A 21,647-nucleotide genomic window follows, 5' to 3' on the forward strand; every position below is an offset into this window, starting at 1 on the left:
CATCCTCTGGGGAACAGGTGCCCACACCCCCACCGTGGAGACCACCTAGAGGGTGTTGGCAGCTAGAAAATGGGATGGGCTCTCCCCAGGGCGGTGGCAGTCAGTGCTGGCAAACAGATTTTGCCCTGAGTGCCAAGCGAGACTGACTAGCCATGGCCACCTGGAAGGCTGCCTTTGGAATAAACCGAAGCTGTGATTTGGGCCCCTGGGAAAGAATGCTGTGCTCCATTGTCTACTACAGACATGGGGTCGGGGAGCGGCACACAAGCTGGGCACGTGCCATCCCTGCAGCAGTCAGAGCTCGGGGAGGTGGCACGTCTACGCCAGAACACATCCGAGTAGTAGGAATAAACCATTACATTTATTTTTTTTAAGATGTAATTTTTTTTAAGTTTATTTATTTATTTTGAGAGAGAGAGTGCAAGCAGAGGAGGGGAAGAGAGAGGTAGGGAGAGAGATAGAATCCCAAGCAGGATCTGCATAGTCAGCAAAGAGCCCGACATGGGGCTTGAACCCATAAACCGTGAGATCATGACCTGAGCTGGAATCAAGAGTAGGACACTTAACTGACTCAGCCACCCAGGCGCCCCTAAACCATTACATTTAAATAGCACTTGACAGAGTGTATTTATTTCCATGTCTCGTCTAAACTTCAGAACAAGCCTGTGAGGTAAATAGGATGTTCCCATTTTACAGAACAATATATTGAGTTTCAGTGAAGTTAACTGATTTCCAGCCACTTACACAATATGTACCTGGAAGAGAAGATTCAAACCCAGCTCTCTCAATCTACTGAAGGGCAGAGCATAGACTTTGCCATTTAAATGCCCCTCACCAAAGCACCCACAGTCCATGGCATTCCCTTCTGCCTGGTCCCCAAAGGCTGCCTGATTCCTCTGACCCCAGATTGTTCCAGAAGACCATGCTGGCACCAGTCATCTCAGAGCCCACACCAGCGCCTTGTCTGCCTGGACCATAGGGCTCGGGGAGACACACAAGGATGCTGCAGGGGTGGCCCTCCAGCCCTCCACCCTTCTCCCTCCCAGGCCTGGACTCACAAGTTTTTGAGGTCTGTAGCTCCACGAAAAGCTTTTCTGGGGATGGCCTGGATGGTGTTCTCACTCAGGTCCCTGAGAGGATAAGCCAGAGGGAGAGAAGCACGATCAGAAGAGACTTCTCCAGAGTGCCCTGATGCGTCCGGGAGGTCAGGGTGGCCACAGAGTGCTCCAGCACCTGAGGCAGTGCCCGGCACAGGCCCGCTCGTTAAGCAAGCGTTTGTTGAATGAATAAATGAATGAATGAATGATGGAGCTGGAGAGAGGTGCCCTGCCCTGGAGGGAGCTTTGTCCCCAGTCATTTCCCCTCTCTGCACAGAGTGGGTTGCAGATGGAGGGACAAGCTTGGGGTGGCCATGACCAACTCTGCCAGCTCCCGGGGAGGTCAGCTCAGCCCCCAAGGCATTACGCAGGGCTGTAAGGGAGCAAGCCACTGAGGGGCTTCTTTGTTAACAAGCCCACAGCCACCCCAGGACCTGCGGTAAGTGCACGCATGACTCAGTCTCTGTTTCACCAAGGAGGAACAAGGGCTGGGGAGAAAGGCATCACCAGTAGCCCAGTCAGTATGTGGCAGATTCAGGACACGGAATCCAGGCCGGGTCTGACTCAGAGATCCTGTGCTGAGAGCCTGTGGTCAGCAGAGCCACCTCGAAGAGCCTGAGCCCACACGGAGTCTGGCCCCTGCAGCCTGCTTCTCGTGCTGGCAGGGAGCACAGTGCTGCCTCCCTGCCCTGCAGCTTGGATGGCAGAGGTCAGCAAGGACTCCACCGTCTCCCCATTATTAATGCCCGATATAAGGGCATGGAGTTGCAGGGACCCTGCAAATTCCTGGCTTCTGCAAGTTCCCAGACTAGCTTCTGGATACTTCCTCTGGTCTGCTGGCGGACAGGACCCCTGGCACCTGTCCACCAGCCTCCCCCTTCCTCTCTCAGCATCCTTACTACAGACTTTACAGCATCCTTACTACTGCCTTTCCAGGGCAGTGTTTCCTCACTGCAGTGGTGGCATCAACAGCCCCTGCGCTCCAAGCATGCCCCCCAGCCCAGCACTGCCTAGCACATCACATACCCAAACCCTGTTGACCTTGCTCTAACTGTGGAGCAAATAACATTACCATCCTCCTCTTCCAAAAGATAAAGGGGAGGCTTAGAAAAATTCAAGGGAACACAGCTGTCGAGAGGTGGCTCTAGGATCTGAGCCCTGGCAGTGAAGGTCCCTCCCAGAGCCACCCCTTGCACAGCCTCACACAGAGCATGCACTGGAAGTGGGGGAAAGGAGGTCCTCCCCTATTTTGCAGAGGGGGGACCTGAGCTCCAAGAAGCGAAGCAATCTGCCCAAGGTTAAACCAGGATGGGGACCCAGATGGTTTACAGGAGAGCCCTGCATCAGATGTGCCCTCAGGGTCCACAGCTGGGCAGCTAGGGGATGACTGTCCTGATGTGGGGTCCTGTGCTGGACAGCTCCACAGACCCCAGCCCCTCTGGGCCAACCCCACAGGGCTTTGACCATGTCCCTCCTTTCAGCCATTCACCCTAGAGGCCCTACGGTTCACTGCCAGCCCCCCCCCTACCCCCAGCACACACTCCCTGGGCTCTGAGGGCCCCCACCCCTCCATCTGGGTTTTTGTGCTGAGACAGAGAAACGGAAGCACAGTAGTAGAATGCACGGACCCTTCCAATCCCGACTCCCTGGCTGTGTACCTGTTGGTCACCCCCTTTCCTGAGCTGCAGTGTCCTTCAGTGCAAAGTGTGGATACGAGCCTGGCAAGGACTGTCCCCACCAACCCTATCCCCCTGCATTGAGTATGAGCTCCCTTCCTTCCAAACCCCCCAGCCTCTCCTGTCCCCCCGCCCCCTAACTGGCCCCAGGAGTCTGTGGTCTGGAAGGGCAGCAGCAGCAGCCCATTCTCTGTTCTCTCTCCCCTTGAAGGAAGGCTTCTCAAGGCTATGACACACACTTCTCTCCTTCAAAACTACACACAACCCCCATCACGGCCTGTGCTCTGCTTCACTGTAACTGGCTGTCCCCACCTCTCCACGCAGCAGCTGCCCGCATCCACCTCCCAGCAGGTGGCAGTGGGTCTGGGGGGGCGCTCGTGTCCACCTTCCTCTCCTTCCCCCACCCGCATGCCAGTCTTCACTCTCTTTCCAGAGTCTTTAATCTCAGTTGTCTGTGTGCATCTCCAGCACACCTGTTTAGTCTGTCTGTGCTCCTGGAGACATTCTGTGCACCCCACAGTCTTAGGCTGCCCCAGAGCTGCCTCTGGCTTCCCCTTCCACACCCCCCACCTTGCTTTTCCCTTTCTCAGCAATTCCCACCAGCCCCTCCATCTTGAGAGGACAGGAGAGCATTTCAGCTTTTACTTATCTGCCTAATCCTATTCTCACCTCTTCCTTGCCTAGATAGCTCTGTCCTCTGCCCATTTCCTGTTATGCAGGTAATTGCTACATACAACAGAGTACAGGTAACACACTCTGTACTGGCCCTCCTGTGCCCTTGGTCTGTGACCTTGATCTCTCCCTCTTCTTAAGTAGACGCTGACACCAGGCAGCATAGCTGGACAGGTGAACTCCAAAATTGGGAGCAAGGGCTGTGCAGCCCACACAGGTAAACAAGAGACTGCCAGCACTCAGAGGGTCACAGTCACATGACTTCTCTCTCATCATTCTCTCTGGGAGAAGCCAGCCACCAAGTCAAGTAGCTCTCTGGAGAGTTCCACACGGGAAGGAACGGAAGCTTGCCAACAGCCAGCACTGGCTGCCAGCAGCATCAGTCAGTCATCAAAGAAACATTCTCCAGCCCCAGTCATGCTTTCCAACTCTGCAGCCTGCTATGTCCGCACGCTGCCCCGCAGAATTCAGACATTGAAATCCCACTGCCCAGTGTGACGGTGTTAGGAAGTGGGGCCTGAAGGAGTGCCGAGGTCATGGAGGTGGAGCCCTGGTGAGTGCGATGAATGATGAACGGCCCCATAAAGGAGGTGTGAGGGGGCTCCGCTGCCCCCCCCCCCACCTCGGGAGGACACAGCTGTGAGCCGGGAAGTCTCTGGGCCAGGACGAGGGGCCTCACCCAACCCCAGTGGGCTGGCACCGTGCTCCTGCACTCCCCAACGTCTAGCACTGTGAGAAATAAACATTTTTGGTTTATAAATGACCCAATCTATGGTATTTCTGGTACAGTAGCCTGCACAGGCTGACACACAGCCAGCCAACATCACAAGTGCAATCTCATTCAAGACCCTGAGCCAGGACCACCCGGCCGCCTATACATACTGTGAGAGGAGGAAGGTGTGTTGTCCTTTTCGGATGCTACACTTCGAGGTCATTGGCTACACAATAATCCATGACAAAAACAGGGGTCCTTCTGGGGAACGGTCCAGGAGAGACCATGACGAAAACAGGGGTGCTGCCGGAGAACGGTCCAGGGGCGGCCTAGAAGCTGTGCTAGAGAGTGTGGTCTGACTCTGAGGGCATGAGGGCCCCTGCAAGCCTGTGGGGAAGCCAGGGTCTCGCTCAGACGTGGAGTGGACGGGCTGGAATCTGTTCACAGTGAGCCTCCACCACTTGGCGCTTTGGGCCTCAGTCTCCTTGTTTGTCAAAAGCACAGGCTGGACCAGATGATCTCCTCATCTCCCCACAGAGTCCCACCATATGCCAACTGCTCCAAGACATAGTGGGTGAGGCGCTTGGTTCCCTGGGCATCTGAGACCCCAAGGGGAGCCCATTGCTGACGGCACGCTTTCTGAGAGAAGCAAGTCTGAGAGAGGACACACACAACCACCTGCCCTCTCCTTCCCACAGGGAACCAGGAGAAGGAAGCATGTATGGCAAGGGCAAGACACGAGCGGGGGGCCAGCGGCCTGGGGACTTCTACAGAGTCAGGAAGACAGAGGGTGCACAGGAGGTGGGGGCCTCCAGCAGGGCGGCCCCTTTGGCCCCAGCTGGCAGTCCACCCTTCAGCCAGGCCAGGGAGGGAACTCTGGGCCAGCCCCTCACATCCATTATTCCCTTTAATCTTGTCCACAACCCTGCAAGGAAAGGTTTTTTTATTTGTATTGATTCGTTTATTGATTTAAGCCAATCTTGTTCCAGAAAGGCTTTAAGGTGGCTTATAGGGCTTTACAAAACAGCAAGAGAGCAAGAGTGAAAAGTGGGGCGAAGAGAAGAAAAATCAATGGCGGGTGCCAAGAATGCAGCACGATGTCATCCCCACACATGTCAGGTCCAGGGCAAAGCATGGGCTCTAGGCTTTCCGAGAGCTGATGCAAAAGGGGGAGACTGGTCCATTAACAGCATCCTGAATATATGTGTACATTTAAAAGGACCAGTTTCTCAGGAGGACAGCTGTTTGGGGAATTGAGACAAGAATTCTCCAGGGATCCTTATGAAAAATGACAGTGTGGCCTAATCAATAACACTAGATCCTTATAATAAATGGGTTTCAAGTGTCTGTTTCTTATAATGGCATTGCATCAAAGTACAGTTCAGGAAATGCAATTCTATAAGGACTCAACAGCAGGAGCTAAGTGGGGAAGGAAGGGGCAGAAAGAGTGTGTGCAAAGGCAGGAGATGGACTAGAGCCTGGTGCAATCAGGGGTAGTTAGGTTTGCCTGGAGGAGAAGGCACTGGGAATGTGTCTGCAGGAAGAAGGCTTTGCAGGCCTGAGGTGACAGTTTAGACCAGAGAGGCGTCTGGTCCAACGGCCTTTTAGGCATTGCTCAGGGGCCCCAAAGCTTCCAGAGGAAAGATGCTGCCCCCAGGCAGGCAGGAGATTTGACATCAAGAGCCCATCCATGAGGTGAGGGTCCAGGGGTGGGGGTGGAGCCATCCAGGGCCAGCCCACAGGACCAAGCAGCCCACGCTGTTAAAATGAATAAAGGAACCTGAACTTAAGTAAGACCCAGGAAGAAGCCAGCCTCTAGACCAGAGGAAAATGGGTGAGCTTTGGAAGCTGGGCTTCCAAGGAAAATGCAGTATGCTGGCAGCACAGGAGGGGGTAGAAAGAGCTTGAACTGTTCAAGGAGAAAGACCCAGATTCAATTCCTGCTTCTACCATTTATCAGACAGGGATCCCGGAAGTTACGGACCTGACGGCTTCACTGTCTCTGTTTGTAAAATGGAGATAAAAATACCTACCACACAGGTTTGGAGAAGAGGAGCTCATGTATTTAAGCTTCTGAGTCCATGAAGAAGTGAGTTTGTGTATTTAAGCTTCTGTCCTAGTACCTCCATTTGGCAGCATGTAAGAAAGCTGGCTTTTGTCCCTCAAACGCAGTTGGCCAGTCCCTTTCCTAAGGCTCTGACTGTAGTTTCCAGTTTGCTCACTAGGGGGCACAAAAAGCCTTCCCTGGACTCGGATGCCTTCTCAGCCACAGCACAAACCCAAAGCTTTTTTTTTTTTTTTTTTTGGCTCCAGTTGACCTCCTATCTGGTCAACAATTGTCTTGCCTTTCCCAAATCTCTTTGAAGTGATGTTTCTCATCTCCATTTTCACTAGGTTGGCATGCAATCCCAAAAGTCACCACCTACATCTTCCATTTTGGCTCCATCATCCTGCGGTGACCTACCTTGTCTCAGGCCCTGAAGTGGGTGGGGCCTGGGTGTGTCAGGGCAAAACGAGATACACTGACAGAGGCCATCCTGGAAGAGGGAGGGTGCTGGAGCTGGAAAGACGAACCCAAACTGGGAGCAGCTGGTGGCCTGAGCCTGGCCATGGGGAGCGGAGGGCACAGATGGGCCACAAGTCCCAGGCAGGACAGTGAAAAGCAAATTCCCAGAGTAAGGATGCAGCAGCCAGACAAGGGACAGACTGGGGAGATAAATACAGGCCGGGGGACAAGTCCTAAGGGTGAGGATGAGGTCTTGGACTTTGACAAGCTCCCCAGGGAATACAGATGCTGCTGGTCCCGGAAGTGCACACTGAGAGGCCAGGGCATAGAGGAGAAAGCCCACAGCAGAGTGTCATAAGATAGATGGGTTCAATAAACCCTGGCTTACCCACTTAAATCACGTGGTCTTAGGCAAGTCACTTAAATTCTCTGGCCTGTTTTCTCATATGCAAAATTGGGTGTGAGAAGTGGCACCTACTTTGCAGGACGGATGTAACAGGTGCTGTATGTTCTCAGCCCTGCCTATTACTGCACTTATGTTGCCATTCCTTCAGTTCTTCAGAACCTCCTGCCACAGGACCTTTGCACTTGTTGTAACTGCTGCCTAGAATATTCTTCCACTAGTCTTCAGCCAGTAAACTCCTATTTGTCCTTCACATCTTAGTCCACAGATACTTCCCTTGACTGTTCCCTTTGTTCCCGGCTCTCAGGACCCCATGCTTTTCCTTCTTAGCACCAATCCAGGTTTATAATGAAATGTTGCTATACTGAATGTAATTAATACTGATTTTTGGTTAACATCCATCTCCCCCTCTAGACCATAATTTCCCTCTCTCTTCCCCCCTCCCCTGACCATACTCTTTTAAAAGGGTCTCTTTTAAGGTTGCCTGGGTAGCTCAGTCAGTTCAGCATCTGACTCTTGATTTTAGCTCAGGTCATGATCTCGCAGTTTGTGAGTTTGAGCCCTGCATTGGGTTCTGTGCTGGTAGCTCAGATCCTACTTGGGATTCTCTGCCTCCTTCCCCCCTCCATCTCAAAAATAAATAAACTTTAAAAATAAATACATAAGGGGCGCCTGGGCGGCTCAGTCGGTTAAGTGTCCGACTTCAGCTCAGGTCATGATCTCATGGTTTGTGGGTTCGAGCCCCGCATCAGGCTCTGTGCTGACAGCTAGCTCAGAGCCTGGAGCCTGTTTCAGATTCTGTGTCTCCCTCTCTCTCTGCCCCTCCCCTGCTCATGCTGTCTCTCTCTCTCAGAAATAAATAAAACATTTTAAAAAATACATAAATGTTCCTGATTCTTAAAAACAAATGAACAAACAACAGAGGACCATCTCTTTTGCTCCCTATGGTGTCCCAGACCCAGCACATTGCGGGACTCAGTAATTTTTAACTGAATTGAACTAATGTGGATCCACATCATTCTTTTGCTCCAAGCCCTCTGCATGTCCCTGACCAAACAAGGAGTGAGGCCGGCTGTGAGGCTGAGAGGGGCAGCCGCTCAGAGCTGCACAGGCGGGCCCCGCCTGTCTTTGAGAGGCCCTTACTCGTGCACTGGGCACCCCCATACCTACCCTAACTGGGCAGCGGCAGACGCCATCAGATGAGGCTCCGAAAGGCAAGAGAAGCACTGGAGAAGCCCTGTTGCCCTTGTTTTATCATCAGCCTTGCCCCTCTCCTCGCCCATCCACACAGAACCTCAGTAACTAAGAAAACTCACCTGGTGCTCAGGTGAGACAGCAGCATGAGCAGGGAGGTGTGGGTGTTGCTGGAGGAAGGTGACTCTCCTGGGACCCCATGAGGAAGAGAGAGAGCTGGAGCCCCTAAGAGTCCACCCCAGGGAGCTCCCGTTAAGGGTCCCTGGGGCGAAGATCCTCACGGTCTGAACCCCACCACCCAAGATCAAGGGCCTTGAGAGGCAAGCCACCGCCAATTGCAGCACCCCCAGGTCTGCGAACACCCCCAAAGATCCAAGTCAGGCCCCTTTCCATGACAAGAAGAGGGCAGCCAGGCCCACCCCCTGGCTTGGGCACGATCCCGGGGCCCCTGCCCCTGCAGCCTCTGCCAGGGCTGGGGATAGCAGGGCCTGGGAAGCCGAGGTCGGGACCCCATGTTCTCGCTGCTAATCCCCCTTCACGCTCTAACCAGATTGGGCCCTGCTGGCAGACTGGCCTCTGAGGGCATCAGTGGGGGGCCCAGCCGGGGACTGCTGGGCACCAGCCAAGGCAGACTCGGCTCCTGCCGCCAGCTCGCCACCCCCACCGCGGGCCCCACCGGGGCCTGCTCTGTCTGCCTCTCAGGCCACACGGAGGGAGGGAGGGAGGCTCGGGGCAGTCAGGCATGTCCCCTTCTGCTAGCAGCCTGGCTGGTTACCCTGAGCCAACCCAATACGGGCCCGGTGAGAGGGAATAGGGCATCCTGTTTCAGGCCCCCTCACCAGATCTTCCTTGTTGTGAGACGGCCCGATGAGGACTCATGCCCAGAAGCAAAGCCGCCATGAACCCACCACAAGGCCCCTGCAGCCTCCCTGTCTGTGAGGTGGTGGGAATGACCGTGGGCTTGCGGGGCCGCGCTGAGGCTGTGTCAGCTCCCACTGCTTGCACTCTTTAATGGTCCTCACGAGGCCCTGTAGGGAGGGCTGGGTGGGGGTGGGTGGTCAGTGCTGGGAAATCCGGGACTGGGAATCAGGAGGGTGAGACTCGAGGCCACCTCTGTCCCCAGCCCGCCTGGTGACCTGGGGTGAGACCTGCAGTTGGTTCCAAGCTCCTCAGTCTCCTTTCCAACACTGCCTTCCCAGAAAGGTCGAGATCCAGGGGTTCAATCACAGTGAGTGGTGGCCCAGCATGGAGGATGAGGTGGCTCACACTGCTGCCGCCAGGGAGTCCCTCCCAATCCCACAGTGGGTGACTCAGCACCCATGCTCTGGCCCCTGGGCCAGCAAAAACGGAGCCACCTGGGAGTTTGTCAGAAGTGTGGACTTTCCGGCCTCACTTACTGAATCAGAATCTGCCTTTTAGCAAGACACCCAGTTGACTCGTATGCATATTAAAATTTAAGAAGCCCTGCATCTGACAGAGGGAATTTAAAAATGTTTCCCTGGCCCCAGCTAGGGCTAAATAGGGTTGTATTCCCTGCTGCCAGCCAGCATTTCAATGCTAGGCATCAGGTCCTATTCCTTTGAGGCTGAGGGCTGGGGACTTGGACAGGGACCGCACAGTGGGTGGAGACAGGGAAAAGCAGCAGACTGTCGCCTGCAGTATGCCACTGCCAACCTGCACGGGGACCAGAGGAGGCACTCGCAGGATGGGGCGAGGGGGAGGGGCAGCGACCACTACGTTTGCCCCACTGTCCTCCTTGCTTTCTTGATGGGTCTTAGGGGCAGGAGGGGGATTTGCCTGAGGGCTTTGCTGAGATCCAGGCTGTGGTGGTGATCAGCACATGAGGCTGCGAGGAGGCCAGGGGTCGCTGCCCCAGGGAGGCTCTGCACCCCAGGTCCCCGCTGCAGGAGCACCCTCAGGGAAGAGGTTGGCAGTGCCTCCTGGGTGGGATACCAGGTGTCCACCTGCTCTGAGGTGCTCCCGGGATCTGGAAGGACCATCTCTCTCCTGCCTCTGTCTGTCCTTCAATCCTGCCTCACCCTCTACCCCTCCCACCCAGGAGGGAAATTAATTCTGCAATTACCCCTCTCTGTTTGCTCTCCCAAGCCCATGGGACAATATTCAGGTGCCCCAGATTCACCTTGCAGGTGGGCTGCATGTGTGTGCCCCTGTCTTTGGGTGACCTTCAAGGGGGGTCCTTTAGAGGCATTTGGTGGCAAGGACCTGAACCATGCCGCCTCAGGCCCTGACCTCAATGCAGGGCCCAGGGCTTTGCCCGCTCATAGATCTCCCAGGAGATCTCCCAGGCACTTCCAGGAGATGCAACCTGTGTTATCAGGGGCTGATCTTGGTGTGGATGAACTTGTTTCATTGTCTCCAGGAGTCAAGTTTGGATAGGAGGAAAGAGGACAGTGCAGAAGTGACCAGAGTATAATGTCAAAAGGGCACACTGGTTGGGGGTGGGGCAGGGAGCTGGTTTCCTCTGGCCTGGGCCATCCGCCCCCTCCTCCCCCGCATGTTGTCAGAACACAGGAAAGACTGAGCGAGCTGCCTCCTCATGTGGCTGGACTGCCCTCTAAGTGGCCAGTTCCCCTTGCTAATATCTGTGCCCTCACCCCCTCTCCTCTGCTCTCCCGATCAGCAGAATCAAGCCAGCAAATGGCAGGGCTGGCAGATAAGCCAGTATCCCCAAAGGGGGCCTCAGTGATAGCGAGGAGCTGGCCAGCCAACAGCCAGTCTGAGAGCAGAGCCAAGAGACCTGGGCTCAGAAGCAAGCCTCTTTGCACCTCAGTTTCCTCATCTGGAACATAAGCTTGTAAGAAGGGTAAGTAATCAAATGTGAAAGTATCCAGAGGAGTGTCTGGGACACAGTTGGTGACAATCTACTGCTGATAAGGCTTCAAACTACCCCTGGTAATTATTACTTGGCGATTCAGCTCTGTCCCGTCTCCCTTACTCCTTCTCCCCATCCTAAGGTGGTTATAAGATTCATAGAATTCAATCTCACACATGCTCTGGGAGCTCCTGAGATTTTAAAAAGTGCTGCGTATACCTAGGCTTTTCCCAGGAAACTCCTGACATCCAAACTCTTGTAGGTGGTTTTAGAGGCTGACACCACGGATGGCGGGTTTGAGCTTTGCAGGAGAGAGGGGCTGGTCTGAACAGGGCATGCCAGATGCTGTCAGCTGGAGAGATGCCCTCTCTCCCCTGCCCACCATGCTGCCCTGAAGCCACACACCCTCCTGTGGCCGCCCCTCTCCTTCAGCCCTGCAGAGTTAATGCTGCAGAAACCTTATTAGGAAGAGCCATTATGCAGCCCTGGATAGCTGCACCATAAAACCAGCCTGGGTAACATTTCCTCAAACTGGGCTGTTTGTTATGCAGCTACTGAACATCACTGTAATCGATTTCCACAATAGTGATATCAGATGCGAGGCACACACCCCACAAAGCAACCTCAGAGCCCTGACAAGGAAAAACTGCTGAGAGGCTGGAGTCCCATTCAAGAGGGAACAGCTCAGGAGGCAGGGGAGGGAGGGAGAGGTGACAAGAAACAGAACCTGCAGGCACCGGTCCCAGCTACCATGGCAAGAACACAGTAATGGGGGGGGGGGGGGGGGAATGCAGGCCTCTCTTAACTTGGGTGCCAGGGCAAGTCCTTCCCTATACTCAACCACTACATACAGGACCCCAAGGAAGTGCCTGACATTTCTACNGAACCTGCAGGCACCGGTCCCAGCTACCATGGCAAGGGGGGGGGGGGGGGGGGGGGGGGGGGAGAATGCAGGCCTCTCTTAACTTGGGTGCCAGGGCAAGTCCTTCCCTATACTCAACCACTACATACAGGACCCCAAGGAAGTGCCTGACATTTCTACTGATCTTGTCCTGGACACTCACGGGTTGTTAGGACCTACAGCTTCAGACATGCCCAGACCTGACACACAGTGGTGGGGGCAGAGGGGGAGTGGTGCATCAGGAGGAAAAATCAAGATATAGAAGAAAGAACATGAGCTTTGGAGCCTAAGTTTGACTCCAAGTTCCACCACCGTTTATAGCCCATGTGCTCCTAGGCAAGTCCCTCAACCTATCTGAGTCTAGTCGCTCATGTGTGAAAGGGGACTGATCACAGCTCCCTGTTGTTGAGTTGTGGTGAGGATGACAAGCCATACGTGCCTTTTATACAAAACACAAAACAGGCAGAACTAATCTTTGCTATTAGAAGGCAGGATTGTGGGGGACCCTGGGTGGCTCAGTCAGTTGAGCAACCGACTTCGGCTCAGGTCATGATCTCGCAGTTCACGGTTTGTGGGTTTGAGCCCCACATCAAGCTCTATGCTGACAGCTCAGAGCATGGAGCCTGCTTCAGATTCTGTCTCTCCCTCTCTCTCTCTGCCCCTCCCCTGCTTGCACTCTGTCTCTGTCTCTTTGTCTCTCTGTCTCTCTCTCAAAGATAAATAAACATTAAAAAAAAGAAAAGAAAAGAAAAAATAAAGCCAGTATCATGGTTATCCTGGAGGGATTGGGGAAAATTAATGACCAGAAGGAGGTACAGGAAGTTTCTGGGTGCTCATGATATGTTTACTTCTTGGTCTGGTGGCCCATCATGCTGGGCACAGGTGTGCTTGCTTTGCGAAAATTCAGCGAGTAATATATATGAATATACGTAACACATATACTGATAGTTGCACTCTTCTGTATGTATGTTATCCTTCAGTGAAAAGACTGTAAAATAGCACATGAAGCACTGATTCCCATGCCTGGTGCTTCGTAGACATGCAACATATGCCAGTCCCCTGCCTCCCTGAGCCCTCACTGGAGGAGGCAAATGGGGAAGAAAATCTTCCAAAGTGACAAATTACAGAAGAATTGGGGCTCACAATTCTAAGTGGTGGGGAAATGCGTGGGCTGAAGAGAAACTGCACAGAGGATGGTGTGGCAGGAAGAATGCCCACCCCAAAGTGATGAGGGATCAGAGACCAACTTCAAACAAGTAAGGAGGTTGGAAAGCAGGCACCGTGGGCATGTGAGAAGTTTGTGCTGGGTTAAGATGCTGCATCTCCCAGGGAAAGATGATATCTGTCTCTAATGCAGCAATGCTTGTCTCAGTTCCATATCTTCCTGGAGAGAGGGGGCTGTGCCCTGCTCCAGATGACACCTCAGGGTCAAGTGGGTGAGCTGAGATGCTGATGCTGGGGAGGGGGGAGGTGGCAAGGATCTGGGGGATTCCAGGGCATGAGTGGGGGAAATGGGCCAACAGAACAGCCTTCAGAACAGGTCGGCATTCTTTTTCTGCCTGTTTCAAGAAGGGATTATTAACGCAGTTTTAAGGACACATTATTAAATGGAGTAAGGTAACAGAAACCAGAAGAGGTAGGAAAGGAAAGGGAAGGAAAGAGAAAGAAGGAAGGAAGGAAGGAAGGAAGGAAGGAAGGAAGGAAGGAAGGAAGGAAGGAAGAAAAATAAAATAAGAAAGAGAAACACACTCTGCAAAAGCCTTTGTGTCTGCTTACAAATGTGCCCTGGCTTCTCCCAACCTAGGGGAATGTGGACACCGATGTGCTATGCAATTTACGAAGTCCACAGATGAAAACAAGCTTGGGAGAGGCATGGTCTTTCCTGGTTCTAAAACCAAACAAGGAAGCCTCCCACCAGCCCCCATAAAGAGGTGACCAAAAGATGGAAAAGCAAGACCCTCATCAGCATCTCCAAAGGCAGCCCAACTATGCTAGGTCACTCCCTTCTGAGTCACTTTCCCAGAAGCCAAGTCACAGATCAGCCAACTCCCCAAAGGGTCAATTTCACTGTTTTCATTACCAATTTGGTTTTATTTGGGTGGTTCCCCATTTGTCTTCACAATGGCCCTTTAGAATCGGTTCGGTTGTCTCTGCCCCAGCTCCCTGCTCTGTAGTCACAGGAAGAGACTAGGGGTGGTTTCACCATAGTTCAAATACCAGGAGCAGGGGCAGAGACAAATGGAACAGCCCTTCAACTACTCTAATAAAGACAAAATGCAAACCAGTTGACTCACACTAAATAGTTAAAGGAAGTAAGTCAATGTGATGAATTGGTCATTTGACAAATTGGCCATTCAGTGAATTGACTTTTGGCAAATTGGCTTTTAGCAAAATGACATTTAGTTTAAATTGGTCTGCTTCTGACATAGCAATGTGTTTCACAGGGCAATTACTCACACTCATGGCCGGGTACCAGAGCTCAGGAGAAGCTATTCTACAAACAGATCAACCCCACTCTATCTAATACACTGCTCTCCACTAAACTGGCCTAACCCAAGCTGGAATTTAGAATTTTTTGAGGGATACATGCATTGCACAGCATGCAGGCCATCCTTCATCTGTGTTGTTTCCCTCAGTTAAGCTCCCCAAAACTCTAAGGGGCAGACTCCTTGGGTTCTCCCTGATAAACACCTGGGAGTGGGATGGGCAGGGTTCAATGTGGTTTGGAAAGGGAGAGAGCCAAGAATGAGGCAACAAGGCTGGGCAAGTAGAATCCAGAGTATGCTCAGCGAGGGGGTTCCACTCAGTGCAAATGACCAACTTGCCAGTGTGAGCTTCCCCAGGAGAAGATGGGGGCCCTAACCAATGTGAGGGCAGCTAATGCCAGAAAAGATATCTAATTGAAGCCTGTGTCAGAAGCCATCCACCAGTCTACCAAGGAAGCCAAGAGAGCATCAATGAGCCCCTGGGGCATTGCCAGTCCTCTATTTCCTGACCTCCAAGGGAAAATAGGGCTTTTTTTTTTTTTTTTAATCAAAGACAACACCTATTTTCTCCCCATGTCTTGCACTGCAGTCCAGGCACTGTAAATCTTGGTCTCTAGAGTTGCTCAGAAGAAAAGAGGAGCTTAAAGGATTGGAATGGCAAGAGAGAGGTCAGCCTCCCTGGCACATCTGCCACCCGTAACGTTCCCTCCACATAAATACACAGGGATGCCCAAAGGGCATGAGACCCCTAACCACGTCCCAAGGAGGCAGAAAAACAGACCCTGCCAAGTTATAGGGCAAGGATGGTGTCTAATTGGCTGAGGTGATGTGCAAGTGGACATAGTGAGAAAGCCCTTGTCTGAAGGAGCCGTCCATGGTCCTGAACCATCTTAGCAGCTCTTCTGGTCAAGGTTAAAGACACATTTTGGATCCTACCCACCTTCAGCCTTACCCATCTGACACACACAGCAGAACTTGTCTATTGAGTTTTATTTCCCAAAAGCCCACAGGGAGTCCAGCTCATAGCATGCACACAGAGGGTAAGGTGAGCACCATTATGAGTTGCAAAGGACCCATTCTTAGACTTTTAGAAGAGGCATGTACTGAGCACAATCCACACCACTAAGCTACTTCCAGATAGCAGTGAAGTTTGATCCTGCCCCTTTTCTCCATTCAAACCTCCCATTGCCTGGACACAGATCCAAGCACAGAGAGGTGCTGAAAACTGCTTATTCCTCAATTACCTTCCCCCAGATCCTCCCACCAAAGCCACTTACTTTAATCCTTAGGACCTTTATGATCATCACTGACTCTTGTATAATATACAATTATAATTGATGATGATGGTGATGATAACTATATATTTGAAACACATTTATTATGCTCCTCGTTCTGTGCTAGGCATTTTATATGTTTTATATACATTATCTCATTTAATCCTTAAAACAACCTTCTAAGATAAATAGTCCCATCACTCTGGTGGAGGTGTTGACAGAGGGGGACTTTGTGCATGTACAGAAGGAAGGAAGTATATGGGAACTGTCTGTGTTTTCCATTAAATTTCTCTGTAAACCTAAAACTGCTCTTAAAAAATAAAGTCAATTATGGGCACCTGGGTGGCTCATTGGTTAAGTGTCTGACTCTTGGTTTTAGCACAGGTCATGATCTCATGGTTTCATGGGTGCAAACCCTGCATTAGGCTTGGGATTCTCTCTTTCCCTCTCACTCTGCCTCTCCCCCACTTGTACTGTCTCTGTCTCTCTCAAAATAAATAAATAAACTTAAAAATTTTTATACATAAAAATAGTCAATTAAAAATTCTCACCATTAAAAAAATTAAAAAATTTAAATTTAAAAAATTCTCACCATACCTATTTTCCAGAAAATGTAATTGAGACATAGCAGCTTTCCCAGGCTTTCCAACTGCAGGTAGCCCACTATGCTACACTGGCTTAGCACATTAGAATCATCAAAGTGATGGGCAGGTGGGTGGGGAGGCATCTAGAAGTATATACATGTCAGCACTGACATTTGATAGATGAACTTGGGGGAAGGAGGTGAAAAGCTAAAAAGCAGAGTATGGTAACGAACATTCATAATGTTGACACTGAGTCATCAAAAAAAGGTTAAATTACGTTCAGAGCCCTCTGTTTTAGAACTGAGATGATTCTACAGTAAGTTTTAGACACATTTCATTAAAAAAAATGGCATCAGGTTCAAGTATTTCCTTTGAGCTGACATTCTGTGGGAAGAACAGAATGTCGGCCCCTGACTCTGATGAGCATTGTCCAGGGACTGCTTGCACCTGATTCCTACAAGTATCTCAAAAACTGTCACTTCTTCCAAACCCCCTTATATCTGAAAGACAAAGAGGTGAGCCTTAGAATCCTGTGGCAAGAGGCTTCAGCCACAAGTCAGTCCAGATAGGAGTGTCCCTGAGCCTCTGAGAATAAAGTGGTCTTGGTGGGGACAGGCTGGAGGGAGAATCCAAGGCCATCAGCCACTGGCTTTTCAGAGTCTCTGGTATCTGCCCCGCCCTCCCCCCCGCCCCCCCAGGACCACCACCCAAGATCCCCCAGCAGAATGAGTGACTTCTCGGACTCCTGCTTCCAGTCTTCACCTAGGTGTGGAAATGAGGCTAAACTGCAAAGCCTGAAGAGAGGGCACCCTATCCTCTTGTGGCCAGCTTCTGGGAGAGACAGAGGCCAGGGGGCTCTGACCATATGTGAAAACTAGAAATTGATATTAGGTTGAGGAGCTTTCATTTTAGGCCCCAAGTTGGTCCAATTCCTGATTCTACAGAAGAGATGGAAATATTGTCCAGCTTCTGGGAAGCAGCCCCAACAGCCCTGCTCCCCCAGGGAATGGCTGGTGCTGCCAGAAACTCTGCTGTCCTGCCTCATCCCTTTAACACTCCAGACCAGGGGTCCCCCACACAGAGCCCTGTTGCAACATCTGGGCATGCTCGTGCACCCCTAGCACTGTCTGTAGCCTGACTGAGAGTTATGTAAGACCTTGGGTTTCACCTCTCTGTGGCTTCTTTTTCATAACTAGAAAATGGGCAGTTAAGAGTCATTATCTCAGCAAAGTGCCATGAAGATTGGATAGATGGGTTGGCAGTTTAAGGCCTAATGAGTGGGCACTACTCCTACTGATTGCACTTCTTCTTATCTCTCCCACATGGGTGTAGATGCTGTTGTGATAAATAAGATAGAGTTGCAATTAAAAGTGTTGCTGGATTCATAACAGGATATGTTTTCTCAGCTACCACATAACTGTACTCATGCTTTTTTTTAAGTTTATTTATTTATTTTGAGAGAGAGAGAGAAGGAAAAAAAGAGAGAGTGCAAGCAGGGGAATGGCAGAGAGAGAAGGGAGAGAGAGAATCTCATGCAGGCTCCACACTGTCAGCACCAGAGCCTGACGTGGAGCTCAAATTCATGAACCACGAAATCATGGCCTAAGCAGAAGTTGGATGCTTAACCAACTGAGCCACCCAGGCACCACAGCACTTAAGTTTTAATCAATCGATTAAATAGTTGTCCAATTATTTAATGATTTAATGTTTATCTACTGAATTAAATTATGCATTCTATGAGGCAAGGCCAGTGTCTGTTTCTTTGTATGCCTAACAAAGAGGTGGGATTCAGTAAACATTTGATGATCATTTGGGCTATTCAAAATGTCAAACCAGCATTTGGGAGGGGTCTATGACATTCTGATATTAAAAAACAGGTCCCTCTCAGGGACTGTAAGGATAAGGGTATAAGGCTCCTGCAGGTGACTCCTGCCTCCCCCCGCCCCCCACTCCACCCACACAGCTGTCATTCCTCTGAGGATCCTGTTCTACAGCAAAAAGAAAAGGCCCTGAACTGGGTCCAGACTATCTTTGTGTCAGTGTTGGGTGGGAAGGGCCAAGGGCCCTGGGAAGAAAAGCCGAATGTCGTCTGCAGACTCCCTCTCACGATGCCCGTTTCCGCTCTCACCACCTACCCTCTCCTCCATGTCTCACAAACCCTCTGCTGTTTCCATCCCTGCACCTGTCACATTGCATGTCTGTGAGTCTCCAGCCTCCTGACCATAACAACACAGCTGTTAGGAAGGATATACCTGGGGGCGCCTGGGTGGCTTAGTCGGTTAAGCGTCCGACTTTCGCTTAGGTCATGATCTCGCGGTTTGTGGGTTCGAGTCCTGCGTCGGGCTCTGTGCTGACTGCCAGCTCAGAGCCTGGAGCCTATTTCAGAGTCTGTATCTCCCTCTCTCTCTGACCCTCCCCTGCTCACGCTGTCTCTCTCTCTCTCTCTCTCTCCTAGAAATAAATAAAAATATTTTAAAAAATATTAAAAAAAAAAAAGGAAGGATATACCTGTCCTCTGCCTGCCTCCTGGAGAAAGGCATGCCAATGTGAGGAGAGCAGCCAGCACCAGGACCACATGTGGGCACAGCCATGCCACCACGGAATGCCAGCCACACAAATGTACCATTTACCCGCTTGAGCTTGCTGATTGCTGCTTTCAGTTCCTGTACTGAGCACCTAGCCAGAAGCCAGGGGCACCCCAGATCCAACTCCAGCTTGGAGAGCCCGAGGCCTCCAGCTTAGCCTTGTGCTCCAGCTCAGGTTTACCAGAGCTCTGTACTGGAGGGCTCATGTGGATCAGCGCACCCAATGTTTCCTATTTTTCATCTGTCATTGTCTGAGAACAAGCCAGTTTGGAGAATAAGTAGTAAAAACTACAGCCTTACTACTCACAGTGTGATCAGGGATGTGCAGTATTGGCTTTGGTAGAAATGGAGAATCTCAGACATGATCCAGACCTACAGAATCAGAATCTGCATTGAATAAGGTGACTTGTGTCCATTTAAGTTGTGAAGCACTAGACGGAACAGCAGTCCTCAAACTTGGCTGCACAACAGTCTGGGGAGCTTTAAAAACTACTGGTGCTTGGGGGTGCCTGGGTGGCTCAGTCTGTTGAGCACCTGACTTTGACTCAGGTCATGATCTTGCAGGTCATGAATTCGAGCCCCACATTGGGCTGGGTGCTGTCAGTGCAGAACCCGCTTCAGATCCTCTGTCCCCCTCTCTCTGCCCCTCCCCCACTTGTGCATGCACATGCACTCACTCTCTCTATGTTGCTTTTGCTCTCTCAAAAATAAATAAACTTTAAAAAGAGCTACTGATGCTTGGACGTCACCCCAGAGTTTCAGATTTCATTGGTGGAACCTGGGCACCAGGACTTTTTAATGCCCATTTTACCCATTCCAATGTGTAGCCAGGATGGAAAATCCTTATTCTTCTGTCCTCTCTGCCCCTCCGGCACTTGTCTTAACCTCCCTAACTCAGTGTACCTCCCCTTCCAGTGCTATGTGCTTCTCCAATCCTTTCTTTCTCAGTATTTCCAATCCCCCAGGATTACTGATGCTAATCAAGTGTTGAGGAAAGTAGTTCACACTAGACGGTGAATGACTGATAGCCTTGATTCCCAAGAGTATGTGCATTTTTAAGAGAGGAAGATTCCTGACTCAGTCTTTATCATGGTGACATCTCATCAGTCTGAACAATGTAAAGGAAATACTTTAAGCAGAGTAGGCCTTTTCTATTCAGCTAAACTTACTATCCAAGAAAAGAGCTATTTATAGCATGGGTAAAAGTTTACTACTAAATTCAGACGGTCAAGCAAAGACACTTGCACGTTTACCTGTGTGTATGTGCTCCTTTCTGTCTCCTACAGATGGTGGGCTGTCCCAGGACATTTTTGGTGGGAGGGAGGGAGGGAGGGAGGGAGGGAGGGAGGGAGGGAGGGAGGAAGGAAGGAAGGAAGGAAGGAAGGAAGGAAGGAAGGAAGGAAGGAAGGAAGGAAGGAAGAAAGAAAGAAAGAAAGAAAGAAAGAAAGAAAGAAAGAAAGAAAGAAAGAAAGAAAGAAAGAAAGAAAGAAAGAAAGAAAGAGGAGAGAGTCAGAGGGTACTTTCAAAAGTCAGGAGCAGAGGCTGGGGGCCAACACCATGGGTGGCAGGATCAGAAGTCCCACACCTATCAGACCTTTGTGGTGACTCTGGTGTGCAGATGTCTCTGCACACAAATACACTACCCTCAGACTCACAAGCTGCCATGGGGAGGGTCCAGAGACCAAGGGAGGGTAGAGGCCAGACCAAGTTCATTTATCGGATGAGCACCGCAGACTTGAACAGAAGCCAGAATTCCAGACAACACACTCTGAGCCCAGCGGCACCCCCTTGGGAAGTACCGTGGAGGGAGAACAAGCAGAGAAGCCATGGGCTGAGATCCCAAGGGAGCAGCACCCAAACCCCAGACTCAGGGTACGTGGGAAAGCCACCTCATGGAAAGCAAGGAGCTCAGAAACAGAAAGAGAGATGGAGACGAGAGACCAATAAAGAGAAATGGGCAAAAGAGAATCAAGAAGAGAGAAGCTAAATGAGCGGAAAAGACAAAGAGAGGCAGGCAGAGGAGCCAAGACCCTTGACTGAAGATGAGGCTCTGAGGCAGGGACTGGAGACACCTGGTTTTTCACAGCAGCCAGACGCAAGTCAGTGTCACCGTGGACAGCCAGCTGAGGTGCAAATGAAAAGAAGCAGCATGTGAGCCTGCGGGGGCTTTCTGCTCTGGGCGATGGGCTCTAACATCCCCTGGCCTCTCTCTTTTGCAGGCTGTGTGGCTGGGGGATAATTTGCCCATGGCTGGAGGTGTCAGGCTCTGATGATGAGTGTGAAGCCTGCAGGAGACCTGCCCTCGGGGACACATCCTGTGTGACTAATCACTGGGCAGAGGTGGGAATGGAGTTCCAGCTACCGGGGCCTCTTCCCAGCAGTATCAAATCCCCTGTGTGTGCATGGCGTGGGGAGCCCTGTCCTCACTTGTGCCTGGAGAGGGAAGGCTTTTGCATGAGAAGGGCCCTGAAGGCTAGCAGTAAGCTGGGGAACAGAGCCAGTGGGGACAGGCTATCATCATGGAAGGGTAGGAGAAACTGGGGACTGGTGGTGTGTTGGGTGCATGGTTCATTTTCTCTCTTGCACACCACAAACCCAACAAATACTTTGCATGTAAGTTAAGAATATAGACTCTGGAGCCAGACTGTCTGGGTCTGAATCTTGGCTCTGCTTCTTACTAGCTGGGTGACCTTGAGCTTGTTGCCTAACCTTTCTGTGCCTCAC

At 51.4% G+C, this 21,647-nt stretch overlaps 1 protein-coding gene across 1 annotated transcript in view; it reads right to left on the reverse strand.

Annotated features, from left to right (window-relative positions):
* SLIT1 (slit guidance ligand 1) overlaps nucleotides 1-21,647 on the reverse strand; it is a 173,369-nt gene that overhangs the window by 52,180 nt on the left and 99,542 nt on the right. The window contains exon 5 of the mRNA XM_039230187.1: nucleotides 1,059-1,130. Within this exon, the coding sequence (XP_039086118.1) occupies nucleotides 1,059-1,130 (72 nt within the window). The remainder of the gene's footprint in view (nucleotides 1-1,058; nucleotides 1,131-21,647) is intronic.

The sequence above is a fragment of the Hyaena hyaena genome, unplaced genomic scaffold, assembly GCF_003009895.1.
Source record: "Hyaena hyaena isolate Hyena2069 unplaced genomic scaffold, ASM300989v1 scaffold_44, whole genome shotgun sequence".
NCBI classification, from domain to species: Eukaryota; Metazoa; Chordata; class Mammalia; order Carnivora; family Hyaenidae; genus Hyaena; species Hyaena hyaena.